The sequence below is a fragment of the Salvelinus sp. IW2-2015 genome, linkage group LG36, assembly GCF_002910315.2.
Source record: "Salvelinus sp. IW2-2015 linkage group LG36, ASM291031v2, whole genome shotgun sequence".
Lineage (NCBI taxonomy): Eukaryota > Metazoa > Chordata > Actinopteri > Salmoniformes > Salmonidae > Salvelinus > Salvelinus sp. IW2-2015.
The window spans coordinates 21,238,735-21,265,578 of record NC_036875.1 but is presented as its reverse complement, the minus strand read 5'-3'; the positions used below and the strand labels follow the sequence as shown (position 1 = coordinate 21,265,578).

The 26,844-nt window shown below is 40.9% G+C and overlaps 1 protein-coding gene across 2 annotated transcripts; it reads right to left on the bottom strand.

The window, feature by feature from the left end:
• Positions 1–1,126: 1,126 nt before the first annotated feature.
• Positions 1,127–26,844, bottom strand: LOC111959336 (ICOS ligand). Of its 2 annotated transcripts, none has more exons than XM_023980834.2 (6): positions 26,575–26,844; positions 25,978–26,036; positions 3,619–3,927; positions 3,159–3,476; positions 2,421–2,554; positions 1,127–2,174 (listed from the first exon to the last, which is right to left on the bottom strand). In XM_023980834.2, the coding sequence occupies exons 1-6, from the start codon at positions 26,586–26,588 to the stop codon at positions 2,127–2,129; spliced, it is 882 nt and encodes a 293-aa protein (XP_023836602.1). In that variant the 5' UTR covers positions 26,589–26,844; the 3' UTR covers positions 1,127–2,126. The 2 variants fall into 2 exon arrangements, with proteins under 2 accessions (XP_023836602.1, XP_023836603.1); XM_023980835.2 differs by having other exon boundaries at positions 1,127–2,171.

The following is a 26,844-nucleotide window of genomic DNA, read 5'->3' as shown; positions in this document are numbered from 1 at the left end:
TTCCTTCTTAATGCGTTTCAGCCAATCAGTTGTGTTGTGACAAGGTAGGGGTGGTATACAGAAGATCACCCTATTTGGTAAAAGACCAAGTCCATATTATGACAAGAACAGCTCAAATAAGCAAAGAGAAACGACAGTCCATCATTACTTTAAGACATGAAGTTCAGTCAATACGGACAATTTCAATAACTTTGAGAGTTTCTTCAAGTGTAGTCGCAAAAACAATCAAGTGCTATGATGAAACTGTCTCTCATGAGGACCGCCACAGGAAAGGAAAAACCAGAGTTACCTCTGCTGCAGAGGATAAGTTCATTAGAGTTACCAGCCTCAGAAATTGCAGCCCAAGTATAAATGTTTCACAGAGTTCAAGTAACAGACACATTTCAAAATCAACTGTTCAGAGGAGACTGGGTGAATCAGGACTTCATGGTCAAATTGCTGCAAAGAAACCACTACTAAATGACACCAATAAGAAGAGACTTTCTTGGCCCAAGAAACATGAGCAATGGACATTAGACCGGTGGAAATTTGTCCTTTGGTCTGGAGTCCAAATTTTTGGGGTCCAACCGCCGTGTCTTTGTGAGACGCGGTGCGAGTGAACAGATGATCTCTGCATGTTTATTTCCCACTGTAAAGCATGTAGGTGGTGTGGGGGTGATTTGCTGGTGACACTGATTTATTTAGAATTCAAGGCACACTTAACCATCATAGCAACCACAGCATTCTGCAGCGATACACCATCCCATCTGGTTTGGGCTTAGTGGGACTATCATTCGTTTTTCAACAGGACAATGACCCAACACACCTCCAGGCTGTGTAAGGGCTCTTTGACCAAGAAGGAGAGTGATGGAGTGCTGTATCAGATGACCTGGCCTCCACAATCCCCCCAACCTCAACCTGCTGGCTTTCCCCACCACCACAGAAAGCACTGAGCTGGGCTGAAACACCTGCATTTGGGAGCTGTCTTACTTAAGAAAACAAAAAAAGAGACCATGTTTGTATCCGGCTTTATTAACTCAATGATACATATATATTTTTTACATTGTTTGCAAACTGATATGTGACACGTATTAATGCCAAAATAACATGCAGATCAGGCAAGCCCCCCCAAAAATGTTTAAAAAAAAAATGTGTGGCTCAAAAGCTCCACCTGCCATGAATGACGGGTCGGCACTGGCTACTGTTATCATGCAGTTTTGGTGTAGCCACTTCGCTGTTGTTGGTAGAACAGAATAATTAATGCCGTGGTCTTCCAACATGACCGCCAGGAGGCATCGTTTACATGAAAACTAATAATTTGGTCTAACATAAAACCAAATTGTTTGAATCCTCAGCATGATTCAAATGGTTCAGCAAAGTAGTCACTTCCTACTGCAGCTTCCTTATGTGACCAGTGACATTATAAGGGGTTTTAAAAGCACAGTAGGGGCTCCCCCATTCCAGTTTGACATTTACATAGGGATATCTTGTTTAGACCAGACATATCTATATTAGACCAACACCAGGAACATGCAGTATACAAAATGCATAAAGACAACGATGGCTGTTCAGTCATGTATCAGCTGTATAACTACAGTAGTCTGGTTTGATTCTGCTACTCTTCTTAGAAATATGAAAGCACCTGTACTTTAAGAAGTGAGTAAACTCTACAATTGCAATACACAGGCTCCCTTTTTGGGGGGAGGGGGCTTCGTTCACTGAGTCTAGCTCACGTTCGGTCCATTGACCACAGTCATTTCTCCCATCATGCTGTTCTTCTTTTCTCTTTTAGTTCCTAAACCTTGTCTCCATGGCCACATTTTGTACTCTGCTCTCGTCATCATATTCGTAACTCAGGGTTCAGTTCAGTGTCACCGAACTAGGGAAAACCATGATTAACCACTTTCAGGCGCCGTTTGCCTCGTTGCATAACACCCAAAGAATAGTTCAGACATGACGGCACAACACATTGCTCAATGTTGCTCCAAGTTCTACATTGAACATTGAACATTGAACGCAGGCCTTATTTTAAGTTTCAGTTCCTCTTATCATCATCCCTCCATTTTGTTGTCTGCCAGTTGAAGAGAGATTGTTGCATCAAAGGGGGAGACGCTTCACACATTCAGGCAGAGTCATCTTCATACACATTAAACGACTGGGTCACGCCTCTTTCCTGCCTCTCTGTGTCTCTGCTTCTTCAAGAGAAAAACAAAAAACATTTCTCACACACAAAGTCTGAAATGCTCGTTCAATTCACAACTCTATTCAATCACTATTTAAGAACTATTTTATTAGTACGTTTTATTTCTAACTCAAACACAATGGATTAACTATTGAACTTTGCTCTCTGGTTTGTTACCAGACGCTGTTTTTTTCCTAGATCCAAACAGCATTAAACACTTGGCCAGAAATCCTGGCAAATAATGAGGGGAAGGGCTCACCGTTGACCTTTCACGTCGGCAACATCTAGTTAGTAAGAACACCAGCAGGACTCCCACAATAAACATCACAATCAGGCTGACAGCCACAACTGCTGCAACCTCTACTTTATAATGACCGCTATGTTCCATGGGCACTGGAAAGGAGAGAGGAAACAGAAAACATGTGAATATAAACTATGACACGCTCCAAAAACATGTTTTAGATAAGAGAAGGTGAAGCCAAAAAGCTGTCAGAGGAAGAATTTGAAAAGTCAGACCTCTTGGTGTAACTTGACCTGTGGTGAGAAGGCTTTCCAACAAAAACTCACACTTCCTCCCAACATGCCACAGCAGTGTAACTTCTTTGTTGACTTACTCGTCAACACATCACTGTGGATTCTAGCTCCTTCATTTTTTATCCAAACATTGTGTTCAGTCAGAGGAAACACTGTTCCCTACTCATTGGTAATGCTAATAGAGATAATACTGTAGTTACACTCTAGCAGAGTTAAGGGTTTTCCCTGTTGTATTTTTATGACTGGGCTTTCCCTAGCTTTCCCCCACCCTCAAGCACCCACTCCTAGCTTTTCATTCTCATGTATTCCCATGCAGATGTTTTAGGACTTTATGTACAAGCCGAGACCCAAATCAAAATCATTCAATGTATTCACCCTGGTGGTGAAAATCCAGACCCTGACTACCATGATATACTGCTACTGGTTAGTAGATCTACTGGTATCACTAGTCTCCTGTACTCACTATGCTTTTGATTGCAGCTAGAGTTGGAGGTGAGGTTGGAGGCCAAGGCTGTGTTCTCCACCACACACTGCAGTTTTTCACCCTCACTCAGCTCGATGGTCAGGTTGCTGGTCAGGCTGTAGAGTCCTGTAAAGTTGTCCAGGTGGGTCACATCCCTCCTGGAGGGGTTCACCAGAGGATGTCCTTCCAGCTCCCAGTGAATCTGGCCCTCTGGATAGCCCCCAGAGGCTTTACACTGGTGCACCCCCGACCCCTCTCCCCCTCCGGAACTCACCGAAGCCTGGTCTGAGACGAGGTTCATACAGACACTGTAGCTCGCTGAAGAGGAGAGAGGAGATAATTTCAGGTACGCTGTAGTTGATTGAGTAATTTTTTAAGTAGAAAAGAAAGGAAGGGAAATAAACAATGAAATCAACCGATGGCTGAATGACTGAATGAACAAACAAACCAAATGACTTACCAGCCACATGTAGAATGACTTTTTGGTAGACAAAAGCGTTGGCTGTAAAGGAGCATTTGTATGTCCCGTTGTCTGCCACAGTGATGCCTGAGAGGAGCAGCGAACAGTTGTCCTTCTCTTCATTTAGAAAGAGACTGACCCTGTTTTCATATCTCGTCCCTATGGTTGTGCGGTTATTACTTCCATCATGACAGAGAACGGTGGTATGCTCTTCTAGCTGCCAGATAATTGTCTTCCTCACATTTCTATTTACGCAGGGGCAATGCAGGAGGACCTTCTGTTTCACAATTCCTTTCAAACCTGAGAGGGCTAGAAGACAAAAAACAGGCCTTTGAGTAGTTTCAATTTCTCAAGGTTAATTTCCAATAGTTTTTGCCAAGTTGTACTTGTCTGTAACAAGTTGGAAAATGGCAACAGTGGCTTAGAAAAACTCCCCTTGGAACCGAGGAATATAGGAAACGAGAAGAGCCAGACTCTTAAGCAGCAATGGGCAACTTTGATGGGGGTGGGGGCCACAAAAAAATCTGAACTCATCATAAGGGGCTCACGGGTCTGCATACCCACATCTATACCAACACATGCAGTCAGAGATGGCCCTAGCCTTTTGGGGGCCTGCCATGCAAAATAGTGTCCCCCCCACATCACAATGGCATTTGATGAGTTATAGCTTCTGTTGCTAGAACTTGCGAAATTCTGACTGGATTACGTAATGAACCAAAGCATCCGTTGCTATGCTGGATGCTTGGCTCTATTTTACCTCGTAGCGGTCGCGAAGGAAGTAGGACGCAGCCTGTACCTCAGAATTGCTTTCCAAGGACAGTGTTTTTAATGGTGACAACCTGCTGCTTCAAAAGACTGGAAAGAGAATACTCTTTCTTTACCATATCTTTGTCTTTATATAAGAAAATATGAAGAAATATGAAGAAATAATTTAAGCTGTTGTTGGATTGACGTTGCTAGCTACTGTACTTACTTACCTCAGCCTGCCTAGTCAGCTAGCCAGCTACAGTAACTAGCTAGCCAGACAGTTTTATTTAGTTAACTGTAACTGTTATTGTAGCTTTTTGTTTGTATGTAGCTTGCACTTCAATGGCATCCCTCGAGGAGATTTTCTTTTATCTTTCCAACCAGGTGAAGTACTATGAAGGCACCACTGATCGACAAGAGGCGCCACATTCAGAGAAATTCACAATTCAGAGTAACGTTAAGCTTAGGGCTAGGCCCCTTTTTTCCTCCACTTCCTGTCTGAATGACGTGCCCAAAGTAAACTGCCTGTAGCTCAGGCCCTGAAGCCAGGATATGCATATAATTGGTACCATTGGAAATAAAACACTTTGAGTTTGTAGAATTTTTTAAAAATAATGTAGGAGAATATAACACAATAGATATGGTAGGAGAAAATCCAAAGAAAAACCAACTGGATTTTTTTTTGAGAGAGAGAGAGACCATCCTCTTAGAAATGCAAGAGAAATGTCATATTGAAAATTAGCTCCCTGGATGCTATTCCTATGGCTTCCACAGGGTGTCAGTAGTCTATGTTCAAGGTTTGTAACTTCAAAAACGAATAAGAAATATCAGTTTTAGTAGAGGGACACAATCTTGGAAATTAGTGATTGAGCGCGCCATGTAGTCATTACCACCTGCTAAAATCGGTTTCCTATTGAACATACTTCTTTCCAAAATAAATATTATAGTTTGATTACATTTGAGGGTATCTGAGAAGTAAATAGAAATGTATTTTGACTTGTTGAAACAAAGGGGAAGATTTTCGGATTCCTTTCTCTGCATGTTGAACGAGTGGATTACTCAAATCGATGGCACCAACTAAACAGACTTTTTGGGATATAAAGAAGGATTTTATCTAACAAAACAACACTACATGTTATAGCTGGGACCCTTGGATGACAAATCAGAGGAAGATTTTCAAAAAGTAAGTGAATATTTTATCGTTATTTATGAATGTATGAAACCTGTGCCGGTGGAAAAATAGTTTGATGTGGGCGCCGTCCTCCCCCAAAAATTGCATGGCATGTTTTTGCTGTAATAGCTACTGTAAATCAGACAGATTAACAAGACTTTAAGCTTTCAGACGATATAAGACACACATGTACATAAATGTTTAAAATCCATCATATTTATGATTATTTATTTGAATTGCACACCCTCCAGTTTCACCGGAAGTTGTCCCGCTAGCGGGACACCGATCCTTAAGAAGTTTTAACTGGACCGATTTAACTATGTACAACCATTTTCCATCTAGCTAGTTGGTCATCTACATTTTGCTAGATATACATATAGTAGTTACACGTCTGTAATGTTGAGGTATCTAGCGATAAGTTAAACCTAATCAATCAAATGGATAGGTGTAAGCAATTAACGGTAATTCCAAATGCCCTTATCTAGGTGTCATCGCTAAAAAGACAGAGAGCAAGAGGGAGAGAGGAAGAAAGTGAGAAACGATGAAAGTGAGAGAGGTTGGAAGAGAGTGGAAAACAGACAGAGAGAGAGAGAGAGAGAGGAGAGAGAGATGTAGAGAGAAAGGATGAAAGTGAGAGAGGTTGGAAGAGAGTGGAAGACAGACAGAGAGAGAGAGATACAGTGGGGCAAAAAAGTATTTAGTCAGCCACCAATTGTGCAAGTTCTCCCACTTAAAAAGATGAGAGAGGCCTGTAATTTTCATCATAGGTACACTTCAACTATGACAGACAAAATGAGAAGGAAAAAAATCCAGAAAATCACATTGTATGATTTTTAATGAATGTATTTGCAAATTATGGTGGAAATAAGTATTTGGTCACCTACAAACAAGCAAGATTTCTGTCTCTCACAGACCTGTAACTTCTTCTTTAAGAGGCTCCTCTGTCCTCCATCGTTACCTGTATTAATGGCACCTGTTTGAACTTGTATCAGTATAAAAGACACCTGTCCACACCTCAAACAGTCACACTCCAAACTCCACTATGGCAAGACCAAAGAGCTGTCAAAGGACACCAGAAACAAAATTGTAGACCTGCACCGGGCTGGGAAGACTGAATCTGCAATAGGTAAGCAGTGGTTTGAAGAAATCAACTGTGGAGCAATTATTAGGAAATGGAAGACATACAAGATCATGATAATCTCCCTCGATCTGGGTAGGGAGATAATCTCCCTATCTTCCTCGCAAGATCTCACCCCGTGGGGTCAAAATGATCACAAGAACGGTGAGCAAAAATCCCAGAACCACACGGGGGGCTAGTGAAGACCTGCAGAGAGCTGGGACCAAAGTAACAAAGCCTATCCATCAGTAACACACTACGCCGCCAGGGACTCAAATCCTGCAGTGCCAACATGTCCCCCTGCTTAAGCCAGTACATGTCCAGGCCCGTCTGAAGTTTGCTAGAGCATTTAGATGTCCAGAAGATAGTTGGGAGAATGTCATATGGTCAGATGAAACCAAAATAGAACTTTTTTGGTAAAAACTCAACTCGTCGTGTTTGGAGGACAAAGAATGCTGAGTTGCATCCAAAGAACACCATACCTACTGTGAAGCATGGGGGTGGAAACATCATGCTTTGGGGCTGTTTTTCTGCAAGGGACCAGGACGACTGATCCGTGTAAAGGAAGAATGAATGGGGCCATGTTCGTGAGATTTTGAGTGAAAAACCTCCTTTCATAGCAAGGGCATTGAAGATGAAACGTGGCTGGGTCTTTCAGCATGACAATGATCCCAAACACACCGCCCGGGCAACGAAGGAGTGGCTTCGTAAGAAGCATTTCAAGGTCCTGGAGTGGCCTAGCAGTCTCCAGATCTCAACCCCATAGAAAATCTTTGGAGGGAGTTGAAAGTCTGTGTTGCCCAGCAACACCCCAAAACATCTGCTCTAGAGGAGATCTGCATGGAGGAATGGGCCAAAATACCAGCAACAGTGTGTGAAAACCTTGTGAAGACTTACAGAAAACGTTTGACCTCTGTCATTGCCAACAAAGGGTATATAACAAAGTATTGAGATAACTTTTGTTATTGACCAAATACTTATTTTTCCACCATAATTTGCAAATAAATTCATTAAAAATCCTACAATGTGATTTTCTGGATTTTTTTTTCTCATTTTGTCTGTCATAGTTGAAGTGTACCTATGATGAAAATTACAGGCCTCTCATCTTTTTAAGTGGGAGAACTTGCACAATTGGTGGCTGACTAAATACTTTTTTGCCCCACTGTATGTAGAGAGAAAGACAGCAGTGCAAATGTAATTAGACTTTAGTATTTCAACAACTCTTCTCTTCCAACTTGTTGGGCAATCATTTGTACCTACAGGGAAGAATGGCCAGCCACACGGAGGGTGATTTTTACTAAGGAGGAGAAGGAGGCCGTGCTGAGCGAGATGCATGCTGACCATTTCAAATCAAATTGTATTAGTCACATGTGCCGAATATAACAGGTATTCACCTTACAGTGAAATGCTTACTTTCGGAGTGAAGTGCATGATTGCGAAAATCAACCTACGCTTCTTCTGACAGGGAATTGTCAAGGAGGTGGACAGCGGGGCAAGTGAAATAACCTTTTGTTTATCAATCACATTCTATTATATCTGAAATTATGATTTCAATGAATGTCATATCAGAGAACACACGTTTCAATTTGTCACTTTTTGCTTAAAAAGGTCAGTACCTGTCTAGCCTGCCAGAAGTTTGAGAGGGTGAAGACTGTGGCGCTGCAGTTGCAGCCCATCAAAGTTGTTTCACCATGTCATATGATCGGTAAGTGTCCCAATTCAAATCTTGCCCTGATAAATTGTTTTGTAATGGTTGCTTTATTTGACCAAAGCAGAGTTCAATATTATAGAATGTGTGTGTGTGTCAGTATCCTTCCAAATATGAACATCTGCATACGGTATGACACAGAGAAGATAAAAGCAACCTTGTCCAACACTCTAAATGTTAGGGGTGGACCTCATCGGACCCTTCACCAAATCCAGGAATGGCAACAGCTGGTGTCTGACGGCAACTGATCACTTTACCAAGTGGGTGGAGGCAATACCCATTAATGTCGGTAAAGGAAGAGACATCCGGACGAATTACTTGGTTTGGAAGAAGGACGAAAGGAAGGCGAGACCAAGGAAACCTCACTGCTCTTTCGCTCCTAGCTGGGGTCACCATCTGCTAAGGTGAATATAAAAATAATCTCATAACTATTTGCATTTGCACACAAAATAAGGAAACTAAAACTAGCTTCAGGTTAACACTGATATTTTTATCTGTCTTCCTAGGGTTACCTCGGTGGAAGCCAACAATCTTCTCCAGTTGGACGGTCGACCACTGAAAGTACTGACGCCCTACACTTCGGTGAAGCCCAATAGACAAAGTATGTTAAGCTTAAGTTGACATTTGAGAAAGCAAGAAATGGTAGTTATATTGAGCTTATAAAAATKTACCTCTTCAATTTACCTCTCCAAATTACTTTAAGACCATCGATTGTCCAAGCCCCCCAGGAGGTATCCCATCTACCAGAACCAGCGAGTTCGGATCAGTCTGATTCTCTGAGTCAGGGGACCAGTATGAGGTAGACTATACCTTCCAAAAGTGTTGAAAAGTATATACCCTGAAGGCACAGTGATGCCAAAACGTTGGTAAATACCCAATAAATTACTTGGAGTTTATATATGGAGTGTGCGACGCTCTTTATTTTGATAGTGAAAAGTACATACCTCCCATTTATAACACTGGACTAATCCAATAAAATGTTTTTCCAGTAAAGTGTAACCTGTGTGTTTGCTTGTTTACGTCTCTGTCCACTCCCCTGTTCCCTTTAACTCCTGTTCTCCAGGGCCTAGGGTCCCAGAGAACCGTTTTATTGCTCTATCAATATACACAGATTAACTAAAAACACTAGCACTGCAAACACTCAGAACAAAGAGAGCAGCAGTGCCTGGACAGTCTCCCTCTTCAAGTCCCCCTTCCGAGACTGGCTGCCTGTTGAGAACAAGTGACAGGCAGAACCTCCCAACCACACAGCAACCACCTCCTCTATATTCCACACACCAGAATTCAGTATTTTAGTCAATGATTGCCATGTGAGTGTACTAAAAATCTGTGAAAATACACAACTGTATCAAAAAATATAAAAGTTTATGTATTAAAATCTTAAATATTGCCAGGTTGGTTTTCACATCTGTTTCACAAGGTGTTCATTATTGTAAGTTGTAAGGTTTCCTTTGATGGTATTTATTTGTTCCACATTATTCATTGTTGTATCCTAGGACCTACAATAGATACATATATATTCAACCACAAGGGTGTACTAACAAAAATGAATCATAAGAGGACTTTTTCTTTATGCGGATGACTCTACACTTCTGGTGTCTCACAAAAGTAAAACTATGTTGGCGAGCATACTTAGCACAGAGCTTACTAACATTAGCAAATGGCTTGGAGATAATAAGCTATCTCTGCACTTAGGGAAAACTGAAGCAATTCTTTTTGGATCCAGACCTAAATTGTGTAGGTTGTCTGAAATCAGAGTGGAGTTAGGGGGTGAGGTGCTGACTACTAAAACCTCTGTTAGCTACTTGGGATGTATCCTTGATGGAAGCTTGGGAGGTGTGAGCATGGCCACTAAAGTGCTAGGGAAGGTTAATGCCAGGACTAAGTTTTTGGTTAGAAAGTCCAAGCTGCTTGATAAGGACTCTATGAAAGTGCTAGCTACTGTCCTCATTCAATGCCATTTTGACTATGCTAGTACTTCCTGGTTTGGGGGCTTATCTAAACTTATGAAGGGGAAGCTCCAGRTAGCCCAGAATAASYTGATCAGGGTAGTATTGAAGGTGAGTCCACGTACTCACATAGGCAGGAGCTGCTTTCAGGAACTAAACTGGCTGCCTGTTGAGGCTAGGGTGTCCCAGATTAGACTAGGTTTGGTTTACAGGAGTATTTATGGTCCTGCACCCAGATATCTAAGTGATTACTTTCCTCGTGTTAGGGATGCACACAATAACAGCACCAGATCAGGTGTTGCTGATGTGTGCTTATACAGGTACGTTCTTGTATACTGGAGCCTCAGAATGGAATGAGTTGCCTCTGCCTATAAAAACAACATCCTCTCTGGACAGCTTTAAAAAAGAAAGTAAAAATATGTTTGATGTCTTCTGTGCCCATGAATAACCCCTATAATGTAACTGGAATGATGAGATAGAAGAAGAACATTATGTTTTTGTTTTATTATTTCACTGCCATACTGTGTTTGATCTTGTCTAGCCATCTTGTCTCAAGAAGACCACAATGGAAATAAGTCCCAGACTTTATTGTGTGTTATCCTCGATGATTTTATTCATGTGCATGTATGACTTTTAAGTTTTATGTGTGCTTGTTTTTTTAAATGGTTGAATTAATAAACTAAACTAAAACTGAAATGATATTATTTCAGTGTAGACAAGGGAAGGGCAGGTTAAAAACATGACAGCCAGACAAGTCAGTGTATGAATCAAACGGATTTGCATTTGAATGGAGTGGATATTGCTGACTTTGTGATCTGTAAGGTAAGTAACTTTAATGTGTCAAGCAGATGGCACATTTTCTTTGCCATTTCTGAAACATAGCAACGTTTAAGACATGGATTTAAAGTTGTAATGTTAACAAGGTATCCAAAAGTAGTTCGAAGTAATATTTTCATTTTATTAGCTAAACAAAACTTGTTTAAACAGTGACATTTTTTGTGGAAATCAGCCAGGTTTACATAGTTATGATAAGAACGTAATTTAGGCTGGAATGATATCCAAAATTCTAATCATTAGGTCATCACACCGTTGATATAGCAACAGACGCTAATAGTTTATCGAATCCCATTGAGACGCAGAGGGGGACACTTTTTGGCCGGGGGACATTATTGTTCTTGCGTACAGAACATTTTACCGGCCCCCTTTGCATGGGGTGTAGCAAAAATGTTGTAGTTTTACAGCAAGTTTGTTCCATTTCCTGCTGCACCACCAGTTCTGTGAACATAACCTACTGGAGATGGTCAAGAATAAATTTTTGCACTTTGCCTAGCATTCTAGTAAAAACAAAGTAAATATATACAACAACTTGAAGGAGTCATTTCGACAATTGACAATATGCTGCTGTATTCTGATTTCAATTGCTGTAAAATCTTGTACTGTGACCACAAATGTGATTTTAACTCATAACCTCTTGGTCGCTAGCAACCTGAAATGTGCAGTCTACAGTGCAGCTACACCACCAGATATGTGAGTGTGAAAGAGATATGGCCACACACTTGTGGCAAGAATGCATTTCTGAACTTTGTTAAAACTAGCTAAATATGGTCAAATTATCAACACCAGCGTAACATCAAAACTAGCAGTGCTAAAGGACACTTGACGTAGAGCAGGGCTCTCGAACCCTGTTCCTGTAGAGCTACCATCCTGATTATAATAATTAGCTGGTTGATGAACTAAATCATGTCAGTTATAATTGGGGTTGGAGTGAACATCTACAGGAGGGTAGGTCTCCAGGAACAGGTTTGAAGAGCCCTTTACGTAGAGTATACAACACCCTTGGTTGGGAATGCATTGGTTCATACTAATTGCTTGGAACATACACAGAACAAAAATATAAACGTAACACGTAAAGTGTTGGTCCCATGTTTCATGAGCTAAAATAAAAGAGCCCAGACATTTGTCATAGGCACAAGAAGCATATTTCTCTCATTTTGTGCACAAATTTGTTTACATCCCTGTTAGTGAGCATTTTTAATTTGCCAAGATAAACCATCCACTTGACAGGTGTGTCATATCAAGAAGCTGATTAAACGGCATGATCATTACACAGGTGCACCTCGTGCTGGGGACAATAAAAGGCCACTCTAAAATGTACAGTTTTGTCACACAACACAGCAGGAATATCCACCTGAGCTGTTGCCAGAGAATTGAATGTTAATTTCTCTACCATAAGCCACCTCCAAAGTTATTTTAGAAGATTTTGCAGTACGTCCAACCGGCCTCACAACCGCAGACCACGTGTATGGCGGTGTGTGGGCGAGCGGTTTGCCGATGTCAATGTTGTGAACAGAGTGCCCCATGGTGGCGGTGGGGTTACGGTGTGGGCAGGCATAAGCTATGGACAATGAAAACATTTGCATTTGATCAATGGCAATTTGAATGCACAGAGATACCATGATGAGATCCTAAGGCCCATTGTCGTGCCATTCATCTGCCGCCATCACCTCATTTTTCAGCATGATAATGCATAGCCCCATGTCGCAAGGATCTGTACACAATTCATGGAAGCTGAAAATGTCCAAGTTCTTCCATGGCCTGCCTACTCACCAGACATGTCACCCATTGAGCATGTTTGGGATGCTCTGGATCGACGTGTACGACAGCGTGTTCCAGTTCCCGCAAACATCCAGTAACTTCGCACAGCCATTGAAAAGGAGTGGAACAACATTCCACAGACCACAATCAACAGCCTGATCAACTCTATGCGAAGGAGATGTGTCGTGCTGCATGAGGCAAATGGTGGTCACACCAGATACTGACTGGTTTTCTGATCCACGCCCCTACCTTTTTTGAATGGCATCTGTAACCAACAGATACATATCTGTATTCCCAGTCATGTGCAATCCATAGATAAGGGCCTAATGATCTTATTTCAATTGACTATAATTGAAATTAACTGTAACTCAGTAAAATCTTGGAAATTGTTGCATGTTCGTTCAGTATATATTAACACACCAAAAATAAGGGTATGGTTAGGGTACACTACAGTGTTGTTACCTGGGGTACAATAAGGTCAAAGATACATTTCACAGGTACACATATGAACTTGCATTGTACAGTTTGGTACCTTGTAGGTATAATGGGACATTTTTCTACCCAATATTTTGAATATAAGGTACGATCATCACTGTACTTTGATAGGAGTGGGCAATGTACTGGTGGGGCTCATAAGCATATTTGCCGCGTGGTCAAATATATGTGTATTTGTGCCAACTGTCAGTGGAAGTGTTATAGCAGTTTACAGTAAGTGTTATGCCAACGCGAGTAGAGCACCTCGTTTGACACCTCCCAAGTCCATGGCCCACCCCAGACCCCCTTCAGCATCCAGAACCAGCACCGGACTAGCTGCCTGAGGAGGAGATGACGGAATGCAGGCCTTGAGGCGAGTAGAGTACTGCAGAGGCGAGCCTTACTCCCGCTACCCTTGGCCTGCAGCCCTCTTCCCCTGCCTTTATTTATTTATTTTTGCCCTCCTCAGGCCACCACCGACCAGACCAGGACCAGCCAATTGCCAACCACCTGGAGCAGATCAGGCTGCATTACCACCAGAACCAGAGACACCAACCTACGCCTGGAGCGAGCAGACCACAGGGGAGGGCCTCCATTGACCTATGCGCTTCCAGGTGTCCGCTTGCTCTGAGGTTTGTCCTTCCTCGTCCTGCAGGACAATCGCAGACCAGACAACACCCAGACCAGAACCAACTGCCCAGCCATTATCTGCAGAATCTGTAAAGGGGACCATCCCACCTCGGACTGTACTTCCACACGACCCTGCAACCTGCAAAGGGGAGCAATTCTTCATAACCTACAGCAATTCCTAGGCCGGCAGGGCAATGGCCAACGCCACCAACCCCACTAGCCCAAATCCCACCCCCTCCACCAGACAACAACGAAGACCCAGAACCAGACCTTAACACAGGCACCGCCCAACCCACCACCCAAGATGTCTCACAAACGGCCCCCACCTGTCACCAGGCCAATGGACATACCCTCCCCCATCATCTCTCTCCCCCTTCCTCCCACTACACCTATCCCCCTCACAGAACCAGACCAGAACCAGGAACCATTCATCACCACACCAGAGGAGAGGAAAGACCAAAGATCTAGACCTAAGCCCGGAGCGGGCAGGCCACAGGGGAGTACCATCACTGACTTCCGGGTCCTGGGCTTCCAAGTGTATCGGCTTGCTCCTCAGGTTTCCCCCCTCTCATCTGCAGATCCAACACCAGTCCCAGTTCCAGCACCAGAACAGGCGCGGAGGAGGGACCAAATATATAACTTTCACTCAGAGCAGGAAGACCACAAAGGAGTGCCACCATTGATCTCCAGGTCTTCCTTGTCGGTCTGTCCGCTCCTCAGGTTGTCCTTCCTCCCCTTTGCAGATCCAGCACCAACCAGGTTTCCAATACCAGACTAGGTGCGGAGGAGTGAAATCTAGTATATCCAAGCCTTCTAATTAATTTTGGTTGGAGAAAGGGTTTTGGCTCGATGTTGTTACCTGGGAGATCCATTTGAAGTCTGAAAATTGAAACTACGAAAATTGTGGATGAGTTGGATAAGGTGGCGTCGGTGAGAGTAACGAGAGGTGGTGTCACGCCCTGACCGTAGAGAGCTTTTTATGTCTCTATTTTGGTTTGGTCAGGGTGTGATTTGGGTGGGCATTCTATGTTCTTTTTTCTATGATTTGTATTTCTGTGTGTTTGGCCGGGTGTGGTTCTCAATCAGAGGCAGCTGTCTATCGTGGTCTCTGATTGAGAACCATACTTAGGTTGCCTTTCCCCACCTGTCTGTGTGGGTAGTTGTCTATGTGTTGTTGCCTGTCAGCACTCATTTTTGTATAGCTTCACGGTTCGTTTGTTATTTTGTTAGTTTGTTTAGTGTTCGTTCTTTAAATAAATTAGTATGGACGCATCCCACGCTGCGCCTTGGTCTCCTCTCTTTGACGGCCGTGACAGGTGGGTTTATTTCGTTTTTTTGTGTATCTATGAAACAGAAGGAGGGTGCTCTAAGCCTCATGAAGATATCGGATTGGAATGTGTTGGGTGTGGATCTTTGAAGCAGGGTGCCTATCAAGGGTGTTATTGTGCACACAGACTGACCCACATAGTGGATGTAGTGAAGAAGCCCATTCCATCAATTCTATAGTTCTTTGATGAAGAGTCTCTCCCTTCTCACGTGAATACCAAATTTGCATACAATATTTCATTTATAGCTAGTCACCATGTAATTGTAATACTCCATTTCCTACCAGACCATCATGTCAGTGAGTGTGATGGATTAGCTACAGTAAGTTACTGTGAATTGTATTATAACCCACTTGTACCAAGTTGAAAGTAAAAAATAGAAAATGAAAGATGCACTATGCAGACATCGCGTCGCCATTTCATGGTTTCTAAAATTCGAATAGTTCACCTAATTTCAATTTGTGACAAAAAAAGCAAGTATAGCGTAGATAATCATTGTACCATCTAAACTAGAAGTCGACTGATTAATCGGAATGGCCGATTAATCGGGGCCGATTTCAAGTTTTCATAACAATCGGAAATCGGTATTTTTGGGCGCCGATTTTTTATTTATTTATTATTTTTTTAATCTTTATTTAACTAGGCAAGTCAGTTAAGAACACATTCTTATTTTCAATGACGGCCTAGGAACAACGGGGCAGAACGACAGATTTTTAACCTTGTCAGCTCAGGGGATTCAATCTTGCAACCTTACAGTTAACTAGTCCAATGCTCTAACACCTGATTACATTGCACTCCACGAAGAGCCTGCCTGTTAGCGAATGCAGTAAGCTAAGGTAAGTTGCTAGCTAGCATTAAACTTATCTTTAAAAAAAACAATCAATGACTGTCATTGCTCCAATGTTTACTTAACCATAAACATCAATGCCTTTCTTAAAATCAATACACAGAAGTATATATTTTTAAACCTGCATATTTAGCTAAAAGAAATCCAGGTTAGCAGGCAATATTAACCAGGTGAAATTGTGTAATTTCTCTTGCGTTCATTGCACGCAGAGTCAGGGTATATGCAACAGTTTGGGCCGCCTGGCTCTTTGCGAACTAATTTGCCAGAATTTTACGTAATTATGACAACATTGAAGGTTGTGCAATGTAACAGGAATATTTAGACTCATGGATGCCACCCGTTAGATAAAATACGGAACGGAATAAACGTTTTGTTTTCGAGGTGATAGTTTCCGGATTAGTCAAAGRTATATGGTTTAGAGAGAAATAGTCGACGTGTTATAATTCCTGTAATAACTTGCGGCTGTACTTGAAAGGGGTTCCTTCGTTATTTTACCGTTCATGTCTTCCATAGAGAATGTCTTGATCTACTTCAAATAAGGTCTGTGTTTCGTGCAGGCTTAAACCGCCTCTACGTTTTGATACCCGTGTAAATCTCACTAGGATAAGGTAACGTTTGTCAATATATTTTCATAAATCCACTCTACAAAAAAAATGATTTTCGCTTATATTTAGCCAATATTGATCAGAGTTACCTTGTCCTATGGATATCTACACAGTTATAAAATTGGCACGGTGGTGTAAGCCTACACGAAACACAGACCTTATTTTAAGTGAATCTAAAAATATCCTATGGAATAAATGAAGGAACCGCTTTTCAGATTTTGCTAGAAGGTGTCATGGGAATTATGACTCGCACTGGTTGTCAATTCTTACCATGCCCATTATTAAAATAGGATTTCCTGCATATAGAAATTAAAGTTTTTGTTTTCAACATTCATCACAGGTAACTTAAACTCTATTTTTATTCAAACAGTTGAGAGTATTTGTCTGCTAAGCAGACTCAGTATCATTGTCACTTCAGAGCTGTGTGTGTATTTATGTATTATATTAAGTTAAAATAAGTGTTCATTGTTCATTCAGTATTGTTGCAATTGTCATTATTACAAAAATGTGTGTGTGTATGATAAAACATTTTTTTCTAATAAATCGGCTGATTAATCGGTATCGGCTTTTTGTCCTCCAATAATCGGTATCGGCGTTGATAAATCATAATCGGTCGACCTCTAAACTAAACCACTGTGAAATATATATTCCATAACCCAAAAATATTGTATTTTCAGCTGTTTGAAGCTTGTGTACAAAAACGAAAGTAAAAGACGCAAAAACAAAACTTGCGCACGGGAAGCTTAGAAAGTGCGCATAGAACAGATCAACTGCGTCTTAGACTTGCTTTCAATGGCAATGACAGATTCATAACTCACATTTCTATGTGAATTTGGTCAAGTCGCCCAAAAAGTTACATATTGCAGATTTAAACATTAACCTCTTATAAACCAGCTGCCATTAGCTACTGGAAAATGCACAGTATCCTCTTAACTGCATCTCTTGAATGTCACAAGTTCTTAGAAAGAATGCAAAACTGACAATGTCAAAAAAGGTGATAGACCCTCATCAATAAAACCACTAACTGGTACAACATTTCCACTGACGGCTGGCACAAATACAACATATTTTAGACCATGCCCCCAAATATCCTAATAAGGCCCGCCAGCACATTACCCCACCTACATTTCAAAGTGCAGCAATGACTGTACCTAATATTGCATCTGTAACCAAGTTGCAAGTGGGAAAATACAACATATGACTGGGAAAATACACTTGAACGGCGATCCAACTGGTAATTACGAGTGGGAATCGAGTCTATCATCCCTGACTTCTCCCCCATGCTGACCGCTGACTTTGACTAGCAAGGAAATTACCTCAATAACAGCATTTTCGGCAGCTAAATGTAACAAAACATAATTTATGAAAAGCAATTTGTTAATGTGTTTTTCACTATAATTTGTTTACAAGCATGAAAGCTGTACTTTTAGTTTATGGTTGACGCAGCTTGTTGGCCATTAGCCAAGTGCCGTTTCCCAATGATTTCATAGTGGGTGAATGCATCTAACTGGTATTTACAACTTCACAACTGGTAAAATCCCATCTCCGACATGGTTACGAATGCAGCTTTCGATTTAATATATACTGTCCCAGTCAAAAGTTTGGACACACCTACTCATTCAAGCGTTTTTATAAATCTTTTACCATTTTCTAAATAACACATATGGAATCATGTAGTAACCAAAAAAGTGTTAATCAAAATATATTTTATATTTGAGATTCTTCAAAGTAGCCACCCTTTCCCTTGATGACAGCTTTGCACACTCTTGGCATTCTCTCAACCAGCTTCATGAGGTAGTCACCTGGAATGCATTTCAATTAACAGGTGTGCCTTGTTAAAAGTTATTTTGTGGAATTTATTTCCTTCTTAATTTGTTTGAGCCAATCAGTTGTGTTGTGACAAGGTAGGGGGTAGTATACAGAAGATAGCCCATTTTGGTAAAAGACCAAGTTCATATTATTGGAAGAACGGCTCAAATAAGCAAAAAGAGAAATGACAGTCCATTACTTTAAGACATGAAGGTCAGTCAATCTGGAAAATTAAGAACTTTGAAAGTTTCTTCAAGTGTAGTCGCAAAAAACTATCAAGAGCTATGATGAAACTGTTTCTCATGAGGACCGCCACAAGAAAGGAAGACCCAGAGTTTCCTCTGCTGCAGAGGATAAGTTCATTAGAGTTAACTGCACCTCAGATTGCAGCCCAAATAAATGCTTCAGAGTTCAAGTAACAGACACATCTCAACATCAACTGTTCAGAGGACTGCGTGAATCAGGCCTTCATGGTCGATTTGCTGCTAAATAAAAAGACTACTAAAGAAAACCAATAAGAAGAGACTTGCTTGGGCCAAGAAAAGCACAAGCAATAGACATTAGACCGGTGGAAATCTGTCCTGTGGTCTGATGAGTCCAAACGTGAGATTTGTGGTTCCAACCGCTGTGTCTTTGTGAGACGCAGAGTAGGTGAACAGATCTCCACATGTGGTTCCCACAGCGAAGCATGGAGGAGGAGATGTGATGGTGCTTTGCTGGTGACACGGTCAGTGATTTATTTAGAATTCAAGGCACAACTAACCAGCATGGCTACCACAGCATTCTTCAGCGATACGCCATCCATCTGGTTTGCGTTTAGTAGGACCATCATTTGTTTTTCAACAGGACAATGACCCAACACACCTCCAGGCTATGTAAGGGCTATTTGACCAAGAAGGAGAATGATGGAGTGCTGTATCAGATGACCTGGCCTCCACAATCACTCAACCCAATTGAGATGGTTTGGGATGAATTGGACCACAGAGTGAAGGAAAAGCAGCCAACAAGTGCTCAGCATATGTGGGAACTTCTTCAAGACTGTTGGAAGAGCATTCCAGGTGAAGCTGGTTGAGAGAATGCCAAGAGTGTGCAAAGCAAAGGGTGGCTACTTTGAAAAATCTAAAATATTCAAAAGGCACTCGCACATCTGAGCAATCTTTTTTGCAGGTGCATGGTAACAGTTGAACAAGATGAAGGAAAAAGGAAACCGCACACTGCTCTTGATAGTATCACTGATCTTTAATAAGCTTACGTATCGGCCTCACGGCCTTCGTAAAAAGCTCTGACGAAGGCCGTGAGGCCGATACGTAAGCTTATTAAAGATCAGTGATACTATCAAGAGCAGTGTGCGGTTTCCTTTTTCCTTCAAGAATCTAAAATATATTTTGTTTTACACTCTTTTGGTTCTTTCATAGTTTTGATGTCTTCACTATTATTCTACAATGTAGAATACAAATAAATAAAAACCCTGGAATGAGTAGGTGTCCAAACTTTTGACTGGTACTGTATATACAGTTGAAGTCGGAAGTTTACATACACCTTAGCCAAATACATTTAAACTCAGTTTTTCACAATTCCTGAAATTTAATACTCGTAAAAATACCCGGTCTTAGGTCAGTTAGGATCACCACTTTATTTTAAGAATGTGAAATGTCAGAATAATAGTAGAGAGAATGATTTATTTCAGCTTTTATTTCTTTCATCACATTCACAGTGGGTCAGAAGTTTACCTACACTCAATTAGTATTTGGTAGCATTGCTTTTAAATTGTTTTACTTCGGTCAAAAGTTTTGGGTAGCCTTCCACAAGCTTCCCACAATAAGTTGGGTGAATTTTGGCCCATTCCTCCTGACAGAGCTGGTGTAATTTAGTCAGGTTTCTATGCCTCCTTGCTCGCACACGCTTTTTCAGTTCTTCCCACAAATGATCTAAAGGCTTGAGGTCAGGGCTTTGTSATGGCCACTCCAATACCTTGACTTTGTTGTCAAGCCATTTTGCCACAACTTTGGAAGCATGCTTGGAGTCATTGTCCATTTGGAAGACCCATTTGCGATCAAGCTTTAACTTCCTGACTGATGTCTTGAAATGTTGCTTCAATATATCCACATAATTTCCCTGCCTCATGATGCAATCTATTTTGAAGTGCACAGTCCCTCCTGCAGCAAAGCACCCCCACTACATGATACTTCCAACCCTGTGCTTCAAGGTTGGAATGGTGTTCTTTGGCTTGCAAGCCTCCCCCTGTTTCCTCCAAACATAATGATGGTCATTATGGCCAAACACTTCTATTTTTGTTTCATCAGACCAGAGGAATATTTCTCCAAAAAGTATGATCTTTGTCCCCATGTGCAGTAGCAAACCGCAGTCTGGCTTTTTTATGGCGGTTTTGGAGCAGTGGCTTCTTCCTTGCTGAGCGTCCTTTCAGGTTATGTTGATATAGGACTTGTTTTACTGTGGATATAGATACTTTTGTACCCGTTTCCTCCAGCATCTTCACAATGTCCTTTGCTGTTGTTCTGGGATTGATTTGCACTTTTCGCACCAATGTACGTTCATCTCCAGGAGACAGACCGCGTCTCCTTCCTGAGCGGTATGACGGCTGCATGGTGCCATTGTGTTTATACTTGCGTACTATTGTTTGTACAGATTAACGTGGTACCTTCAGGCGTTTGGAAATTGCTCCAAAAGGATGAACCAGATTTGTGGAGGTCCACAATTTTTTCTCTGAGGTCATGGCTGATTTCTTTTGATTTTCCCATGATGTCAAGCAAAGAGGCACTGAGTTTGAAGGTGGGCCTTGAAATACATCCACAGGTACACCTCCAATTGACTCAAATTATGTCAATTAGCCTATCAGAAGCTTCTAAAGCATGACAATTTTCTGGAATTTTCCAAGCTGTTTAAAGGCACAGTCAACTTAGTGTATGTAAACTTCTGACCCACTGGAATTGTGATGCAGTGAATTATAAGTGAAATAATCTGTATACAATTGTTGGAAAAATTACTTATGTCACGCACAAAGTAGATGTCCTAACCGACTTGCCAAAACTATAGTTTGTTAAGAAATTTGTGGAGTGGTTGTAAAATGAGTTTTAATGACTCCAACCTAAGTATATGTAAACTTCTGACTTCAACTGTATATATTGGGTAGAAAATGTTCAATTATACTAGATTATCCGCACATGTATCCTAACAGGTACCGACCAGTACCATGCAAGTTCCTATGTGTACCTCTGAAGGTCAGTACTTCACACTATAGGACCACAAGGTCATGGTCTGAGTAAAGCTACTATAAAGAATTAACTAAATTCATTCAGGAAATTATTTGTCATAACTATAGAAGAGGGTATATATTTCAGTTAATCACAATTGATTGAAGTGTTATTAAGCATGCGGAAGGAAATTACCAAAGGACCTTTGGAAACCAAAACAAATGACCTTCACCTCAGAGTCATGTCTCACTTAAAAATATACTAAATATTACACACGCACTTTTATATCTTTTATGTCTTTTATATCTCAATAGAGACTGTTAATCAAGCAGAATCTTAACTATAGTTGTTGTTGCCTCTGTCACACCCACACATCTTCAGTTCTCCTTTCTATTCCTCCTCCTGTATGTGTGTGTCACACAGTGTCTATACATTAACATCCCAGTTGTCCATCCAGGAGACTATTTCTGCCCTTTTCACCTAAACAACCCAACACTCCCATCTACGCAAACACAGCCTCTCTAACCTCACGTGAACCTCCCCCTTGTTAAGTCATAAAAAACAATATATGACTTTTGCCCAGGATAAGTTTATCCCAGCAGGTGGATGTAGAAAGTGGGACTACGGTTAAGTAAACAATAGAGGTCGACAGATTATGATTTTTCAACGCCGATACCGATTATTGGAGGACCAAAAAAAGCCGATACCGATTAATCGGCCGATTTTTTAATTTTTTTTATTTGTAATAATGACAATTACAACAATACTGAATGAACACTTATTTTAACTTAATATAATACATCAATCAAATCAATTTAGCCTCAAATAAATAATTAAACGTTCAATTTGTTTTAAATAATGCAAAAAACTAAGTGTTGGAGAAGAAAGTAAAAGTGCAATATGTGCCATGTAAAAAAGCAAACATTTAGAACATGAGACCATATGAAAGCTGGTGGTTCCTTTTAACATGAGTCTTCAATATTCCCAGGTAAGAAGTTTTAAGTTGTAGTTATTATAGGAATTATAGGACTATTTCTCTCTATACCATTTGTATTTCATATACCTTTGACTATTGGATGTTCTTATAGGCACTTTAGTATTGCCAGTGTAACAGTATAGCTTCCGTCCCTCTCCTCGCCCCTACCTGGGCTCGAACCAGGAACACATCGACAACAGCCACCCTCGAAGCATCGTTACCCATCGCTCCACAAAAGCCGCGGCCCTTGCAGAGCAAGGGGAACAACCACTCCAAGTCTCAGAGCGAGTGATGTTTGAAACGCTATTAGCGCGCACCCCGCTAACTAGCTAGCCATTTCACATCGGTTACACCAGCCTAATCTCAGGAGTTGATAGGCTTGAAGTCATAAACAGCTCAATGCTTGAAGCACAGCGAAGAACTGCTGGCAAACGCACAAAAGTGCTGTTTGAATTAATGCTTACGAGCATGCTGCTGCCTACCACCGCTCAGTCAGACTGCTCTATCAAATCTTTGACTTAATTATGACATAATAACACACAGAAATACGAGCCTTAGGTTATTAATATGGTCAAATCCGGAAACTATCATTTCGAAAATGAAACGTTTATTCTTTCAGTGAAATACGGAACTGTTCCGTATTTTATCTAACGGGTGGCATCCATAAGTCTAAATATTCCTGTTACATTGCACAACCTTCATTAGTTCGCAACGAGCCAGGCAGCCCAAAATGTTGCATATACCCTGAAACTGTGTGCAATGAACGCAAGAGAAGTGACACAATTTCCCTAGTTTAATATTGCCTGCTAACATGAATTTCTTTTAACTAAATATGCAGGTATAAAAATATATACTTCTGTGTATTGATTTTAAGAAAGGCATTGATGTTTATGGTTAGGTACATTCGTGCAACGATTATGCTTTATTCGCAAATGCGCTTTTGTTAAATCATCCCCCGTTTGGCGAAGTTGGCTGGCTTTGTTAGGAAGAAATAGTCTTCACAGTTCGCAACGAGCCAGGCTGGCCCAAACTGCTGCATATACCCTGACTCTGTTGCACAGAACGCAAGAGAAGTGACACAATTTCCCTAGTTAAAAGAAATTCCTGTTAGCAGGCAATATTAACTAAATATGCAGGTTTAAAAATATATACTTCTGTATTGATTTTAAAGAAAGGCGTTGATGTTTATGGTTAGGTACACATTGGTCAACGACAGTGCTTTTTTCGCGAATGCGCTTGTTAAATCACCCTTTTGGCGAAGTAGGCTATGAATCAATGATAAATTAACAGGCATCGCATCGATTATATGCAACGCAGGACAAGCTAGATAAACTAGTAATATCATCAACCATGTGTAGTTAACTAGTGATTATGTTAAGATTGATTGTTTTTTATAAGATACGTTTAATGCTAGCTAGCACCTTACCTTGGCTCCTTGCAGCACTCGCATAACAGGTAGTCAGCCTGCCACGCAGTCACCTCGTGAAGTGCAATGTAATCGGCCATGATCGGTGTCCAAAAACGCAGATTACCGATTGTTATGAAAACTTTAAAATCGGCCCTAATTAATCGGCCATTCTGATTAATCGGTCGACCTCTAGTAAACAATGTGAGGAATGTTGTGTCAGTGGAATAACACACTCAGCCTTGGCTGTTGTTCAATGCCACAGACAGATTGTAAGTGCCCATTTGTTATATCTAGCAGTGTCTGGCTAGCACTGAGCCTTCTCCTTAGACTGAAAATGATTAGAGATCATCATGGGAGCATGTGCAAATCTTTTGCATTCATTTGGGACATACAATAGTTGGTGGTGCAGGTGGTGTTTGGGATAATCTTTGACATCTCATGTTTTGAGAGATTAGAAATGATGATAGATTATTACTTTCAACACATACAAAGTAACAAACAGTTCTTCAAATTCAATAGCCCATAAGAGATTGTATTAAGTAAACAGAGTAATTTGAAAGTGGAGCAACACTCCCAGGTGAGCTATTTGAAGCGGAAGTAAATTCAATTGTTGCCAGATCTGTTGTGGATTTCAAATGTAGAGCCAGTTATTAACACGTATCGTCTTTATGTAGGTCACAAACGAACGGCTTCTAACAATGAACAACCGATATGTTCTGAAAAGGTATAATTACTTAATCAAAGAAATATAGAAGGTGTAGTATTAGTGTATTTGATTTCATTACATAAAAATTATGCCAAAGCAACAAAAGACCATATTACAATAGCTCTATCAATCTACAAAACAGACCAGCCTGGATAGGAATTCAAATTTGACTTCATGAACATCATAGCTGTCCAAGAACACTAAACACAGTATATCCTACATCACTGATAGTTATGCAACTATAGATAAGAAACAGCCAGACAGTTAGGTTGACTTCTATCATCTCCGGATCATAAATCGTCTACAGATATCTAAGGAATAGTTATGTTTTCCATGGGTTTGCCCAAATGCTACTGGCTTGCTGATGTCCCCCGTAGCTCTTCAACAGGGACCGTTTAGCACATTTTAGAGTTGATCTTGGACTCAACTCAAGTCTCTTACTGCCCTGAAACTGACGATGCAGCAAGACAGCTATAATGAGACTTTTTGACCTGAATAGAATTCATGGAATAATACATATTTGTTGGCTCAGATGAGGAGGATATCTAGTGACACATTAAAATCAGAATATTCCATGTTGATATGGCAAGTTACTTCATACCCATGCCAAATTATACTGACACTAACTCTCTCGCTCTCATAAAATGCTGGACATTGCACTCATCACGGTCACACATCCTATTCATCTGCCGAATTCTCACCTCCTAATAACGTGTTTCCTATCTTTCTCCACACACACACGAGGAGGAGTAGATAAACAGTCTTTATTGAGATATAAAGTGTGTGTGTACGTATGTGTGTACATGCGCATGTGTGTGTACATGCGGGTGTGTGTGTACATGCGGGTGTGTGAAAAAAGGTCTAAAGGAATATCAGAACAAGGACACATAAAAGAGGATTTGAAACCAGAAATAATGACCTTCACCTCAGAGCCATGTCTCACTTGAAAATCCAGAGAATGAGGATGTTACAACAGTTTGTCCATAACTCTACAAGCAATTGTGATTTATTGCTGTCCATCACCCCTCCTAAACTTTGACTACGTCTATGCCGTCTACTGAGGCTATGAGAATAATTTACCTGAGGCAGAGATGAAGACTGCTGCTAATCCCAGGACAGTCCACATGACAAAGTGTGTTCTGCAGGAGAAAATGTATAAATATGTCAGGGGGGGCTTGCTGATCAGAATGTGAAGGACCATAGCTAATTAAATCACAGATTGCATTACAGGACAGGTGGTGGGTTGATATTGACTGATAATGGATTTCTTTATTTTCACAAATTTGTTTGGAACATAAATGTATAAAGAAGACATTGTCCAATCCAAGCAACCCCATTTGTTCAGCGGTCTGTCTAATCACATTCTTGACTGATGTGTCAGTTCACTGCCCACCAGTCTACAATCCATACACTGTAGTTAATAATGGTGCTACCTATTGCAACTTCTAATTCATTTGACATTTGCAATAATTTACGTTAAACTCCGATGTGTTTTTCTTCAAATTTCGATATGTTGTAGTTTTTACTTCATCTGAGGTTGTGTTGTGCCCGCTATCGGTTGAGACACAATCATAGCGTAATTTCATTTCTTCCCACACAGACGAAATGACATTAACTTTCATTTTCTGACTACGGATCACAAAGTATGTTGCATAAAATTATCATTATTAAATTTACCTGTATGTTTCCATTTTCTCCAGACGAGATCAGTTGTGTGTGTGTATCCCAGTTGAACGACACACGTGGAATGCATAAAAGTCACACGAGTGTCGGTTGTCGGTTATTTTTTATATATATATATATTGACGTCAAGCTTCCGCAAAGAAAGATTGCGACAACAGCATTAAAGTAGCCTACATAATATTGACTTGCACGGTCACAGGTGGGAAAGCCAAATGTGTGTTCACCAGACAGTTAACGCTCGTGCGAGCCTGGTTTCAAGGCAAT